The following is a 5,068-nucleotide window of genomic DNA, read 5'->3' as shown; positions in this document are numbered from 1 at the left end:
TCACATTTGCTGAACATATACGCTTACAGTTTACAGACACTGATAAGCATTGACCTGCAGAAGTTTTCATGCATCTCTTCCAATGAACCTGAATTTTCATGGGATTGTCATTATTAGTTCTCTGATCACTTTGCAATGTGCATAGGGAACATCATATATTAGCAGGAATAAACAAGAAAGTTTCCATTTTTTTTTTTCTCTGCAGACGGCAAAAATGGATTAAGTTTCCATGATTCATTCTACTAAAAGTCAGTACCACGTAAATGAATTGGCTGTGGAATCGTTAGTTTCTTAACCACTACAAGAACGTACCATATTTGTTTTTGATAAATTCTGTCAAGCTTATGCTCTTAATCAAATTTTCAAGCCTAGCTAGTAGTCTGTTGTAAGAGATCATATATAATAACTCTTCAATTTTCAACATAAAAAGAATAATTTGCATTCACCTTGGGTATTTTTACTTATATTATATACAGTAATAATCAATACATACAGATGGATGATCTCATAAAAGAAATGAAAAAATTGAAGAAAAGAATATTCAACATATATATTTCTTCTATGAAATTATTTTTTCTTTTCTGTTGGAGACTTTAATCTTGTGACTCTTGTATATTTTCTTTGGATAAGTTGCATATTTTTTTGTTGTTTGAAATTTTTTGTTTTCTCTTTTTTTGTTTTTTCAACTTACAGTTCAAGAAAGTCAAGTGATAAGAAAAATGTGGGACCAAAACGTGTGTGGTTGGACGTTGAAAGTGCATTTTTGGCAGATAAGTCTCTCACATATGTTGAACATAGCAAGATGTGAGAAATGAATTATTGAGTTTGTGGTGACCCATCTATTTATTAATTTCTTGTTTTAGCTTTCTTGGAGATAATACATTGGCTTAAGTCTTGGCATTGTCAGGCCCCGCAGAGACGACTTCGAAAGCATCAAGCTCTTTCATGATTAGTTGACTTACTGGACGTATAGAACACAAACAAGCAACTATTTTGTAGATAATATGACTCATTGGACGTATATAAAAAATAAGTAAATTTTGACTATATATACAAGAATCTTTTCCACGCTCCTCTATATAAGAAATGCTTTATTTAGTTGAACCTTCATGCTTATCTAAGAGAAAAAGAGACTTGACAGAAAAAAATCAAAGCATTATGGGGTGGTGTCTAGTTTTGTTTTTGTGTCTATTTTTGAAACTTATGGTATTGGAGATTGTAGTTGCTAACTCTTTTACTTCTGTACAACCAGCTTGTCATGATGATGAAAGCTCTGCCTTGATGCAGTTCAAGGATAGCTTTGCCATTCACAAATCTGCTTCTCTATGTGATCCTAAGGTTCTGCAGTGGAAATCTCATGGAGTAAATTCAAGCAATTGCTGCTTATGGAATGGAGTCCAATGTGATGGCAAGACTGGTCATGTGATTGGACTCGATCTTAGTAGTAGCTGTTTATTTGGCTCTACCAACTCTAACAGCACCCTTTTCAATCTTGTTCACCTTCAGAGCCTGAACCTTGCTGATAATGATTTCAATTCCTCTGAAATTCCTGTTGCTGTTGGTAAACTTTTGGGCCTTACTTATCTCAACCTCTCTCATTGTTTTTTTTGGGGTCAAATTCCTCTAGAAATTTCACACTTGTATAAGTTATCACATCTTGACTTGTCTTTCAATCACAATGAAAATGTTCACTCAATAATTTCAAAACTTAGAAGTCCCAATTTAGGTAGCTTACTACAAAACCTAACTAATTTAGAAGTACTTCATCTCAGTGGAGTAGATTTATCATCCAGGGTACCTGATTATCTTGCTAATTTTACTTCTTTGACATATATAATGCTTTCTGATTGTGAGTTGCAGGGTGAATTTCCTTCTGGAGTTTTTCAATTGCCAAACCTTAGAATTCTAGATGTAAGTTCCAATGGCAATCTCAAGGGCTATATTCCTGACTTCCACCATAAAAGTCCTCTTAAAGAATTGAAACTTGGTGGAAGTGGGTTTTCTGGTGGCTTACCTTCTTCAATCCAAATGCTTGACTCATTGGATCTATTAGATTTTCAGGACCTATTCCATCTTCACTAGGCAAGCTTACCCAACTTACTTTTCTAGTCCTTTCAGAAAACAGTTTTAGTGGTCACATTCCGCGTTCTTTTCAAAATCTTACCCGGCTCACAAAATTAGTTCTTCGTTATAACCAACTATTTGGTCCAATCCCACCATTATCTAACCTTACTAATTTAAACCTCCTAGATTTTTCAGATAACCAGTTGCATGGTCGTGTTCCACAATCGTTATCTAACCTCATGAATCTTGAGACTCTTTATCTCCATTCTAACAAATTAAATGGCGCTTTGGAATTTGACATGTTTTTCAGAATGAAAAGTCTTGCATACCTTGATCTTGGTAGAAATAATTTATCGCTACTTTTTAGCAAAGGAAACAAAAATGCAACGAGCTCAAAATTCAAGCTTTTAGCACTCGAGTCATGCAACTTAAGTGAATTCCCATATTTTATTAGGCATCAAAACGAGCTGGAGCGGTTGTCACTTGCTAAAAACCAGATCTGCTGTGAAATACCTAAATGGATGTGGAAGACAAGCATAGACACTTTGGTCAGCTTCAGCATTGAGGACAACTTGCTAACAGGCTTTCTGCCTGTAGCTCTTCCGTGGGTTAACTTACTTACATTTGGTGTTTCATTTAACAGGTTGCAAGGAACACTACCGATTCCTCCACCATCCATTGTGTTCTATAACGTGTCAAATAACCTACTTAGTGGAGAAGTTCCAATTATGTTTTGCAATCTGAGTTCTCCTTACAACCTTGATTTGTCTAATAACACATTGGATGGGAATATTCCAGAGTGTTTGGGAAACTTAAGCAGTACCTTGTATGTGCTAAATTTAAGAAACAACTTCTTTAAAGGCATCATTCCAAAAATATGCAACAACAAGGCAAGTAACTTGAGAATAATTGATCTTAGTTATAATAAGCTGCAGGGGCAGCTGCCAAGAACATTATCCAACTGTAAGATGCTTGAAGGTATTGTTGTCTCCAACAATCAGCTGAGTGACGTTTTTCCATCTTGGTTGGGGTCCCTTCCAGTCTTGAAGCTTCTCATACTACAACACAACGGGTTCTACGGTGTAATTGAGAAACCAAAAGGTTATATCGGGTTCCCTGAGTTGAGAGTGCTTGATATCTCTTTCAATAATTTCACAGGTGAGTTGCCATCTCATTACGTTTCCAGTTGGAATGCTATGAAGGCCATCGATCCCCATCCTTTTACATATTTGGGTGTGATATTTAATTTTACTATTCCAAAAACTGCACTGTACCAAGATAAAATTCGTTTTGCAATCACAATTACAACCAAAGGGGTGAATAGATACTATGGAGCCATCCAAGATATCTTTGCTTTTATTGATATGTCAAGCAATAAATTTGAAGGAGAGATTTCTACACTTTTTGGGAATCTAACGTCCCTTCGCTCCTTAAATCTCTCAAACAACATGCTCACTGGTTGCATCCCATCGTCGTTGGGGAATTTAACGGAACTTGAATCATTGGACCTTTCTCAAAACAACCTTTCCGGAGAGATTCCTCAACAGTTAAAGCAACTTATGTTCCTTGCAAGCTTCAATGTATCATACAACAAGCTTACAGGGCCTATACCTCAAGGGAACCAATTCAGTGCATTCAAGAGCAGTTCATTTGAGGGAAACCCAGGATTGTGTGGAGATCTATTGTTTAAGAAATGTGGTGATTTAGAGCCCTCGTCACTGCCTCCTTCAGCTTTTGAAGAAAATGATGATTTAGAGTCTATGTTCAAATTAGATTGGAAATTTGTGTTGGTAGGATTCGTGAGTGGGCTGGTTGTTGGAGTAGCTCTTGGCGACATGGTGATCATAAGGAGGCATGGATGGTTGGTTAAGATGCAATGCAAAAGGAGAAGGCGAAGGAGATATCAAAGAAATTGAAGTGCTTCCAAGGCTATGGAACTATCTCTGCATTTTATGGTGTTGGTTTTCTTTATCTTTTTCAACTCCTATGTACATACGTTATTTATTTTCGGTCAAAACTCCTATGTACATTTGCTGTTGTTGTAAACTTAGTCTAGACCTTATTTTTTATGGTGTTGGTTTTTTATTTCAACTATCTCTGCTGTTGTACATAAACATAAGTGAGCTGCTATGCTTGTCTTCTTTTTTTCTATCTTAAATATCATGTTACCTACTGCTTGGAATTTGTCTTCACCCTCTTTGAATTGCATGTACTAGCCGTGAATTTCCCTAGGTGAAAAATGAAAACGGCTTGGAATTGACTAAACCTGGTAGAATTTAACCATTGCTTTACTTTATTATTTCAATATTTTGAAAAAATTCTCGTAGGACTCGCATGAAAACCACAAAATTACCAAAAATAAAGGGAAATATATCAATGCAATGGAATCTAAGCTAGACTTCTTCTCTAAAGAAAACAGAGTTGACAAGAGGCAAGAAAAAGAGAGGTCGATCAATTGACCAGGGGCATATTGTATTCGATCATGTTCTATTTTTAATAAGCATAATGTACGAACACTGATTAGAAGGCATCCATGATAAGAAACAATATTCTGCTCAATTCTACAAATAAGGAATTCTTATTCATAGATTTGCTTAACATATACGTTTATAGTTTACAGACCGTAATGAGCAATGACCTGTAGAAGTTTTCATGCATCTCTTCCAATGAACATGAATTTTCGTAGGATTGTCACTCTTAGTTCTTTGATCACTTTGCAATGTGCAAAGGGGACATCTTATATTAGTAGGAGTTTATAAACCAGACAGTTTCCATTTTCTTTTTCTCTGCAGATGCCAAAAGTGGATTAAGTTTCCATGATTCAGTCTACTCAACATCAGTACCACATAAATGAATTAGCCGTGAAATTGTTAGTTTCTTAAGCACTACCTGAACCTACCATTTTGGTTATGATAAATTCTTTCAAGCTTAGCTCTTAATCAAATTTTCAAGCCTAGCTAGTAGTCTGTTGAAAGAGATAACATATAACAACTCTTCAATTTTC

The 5,068-nt window shown here is 35.7% G+C and overlaps 1 protein-coding gene across 1 annotated transcript; it reads left to right on the top strand.

Moving 5' to 3' along the window:
* Positions 1-1,203: 1,203 nt before the first annotated feature.
* Positions 1,204-3,980, top strand: LOC132800787 (receptor-like protein 19). The gene is made up of 3 exons (XM_060815070.1): positions 1,204-1,557; positions 1,861-1,993; positions 2,260-3,980. The coding sequence occupies exons 1-3, from the start codon at positions 1,204-1,206 to the stop codon at positions 3,978-3,980; spliced, it is 2,208 nt and encodes a 735-aa protein (XP_060671053.1).
* The last annotated feature ends 1,088 nt before the right edge of the window (positions 3,981-5,068 follow it).

The sequence above is a fragment of the Ziziphus jujuba genome, chromosome 2, assembly GCF_031755915.1.
Source record: "Ziziphus jujuba cultivar Dongzao chromosome 2, ASM3175591v1".
NCBI classification, from domain to species: Eukaryota; Viridiplantae; Streptophyta; class Magnoliopsida; order Rosales; family Rhamnaceae; genus Ziziphus; species Ziziphus jujuba.
This window is presented reverse-complemented; position numbering and strand designations above follow the sequence as displayed.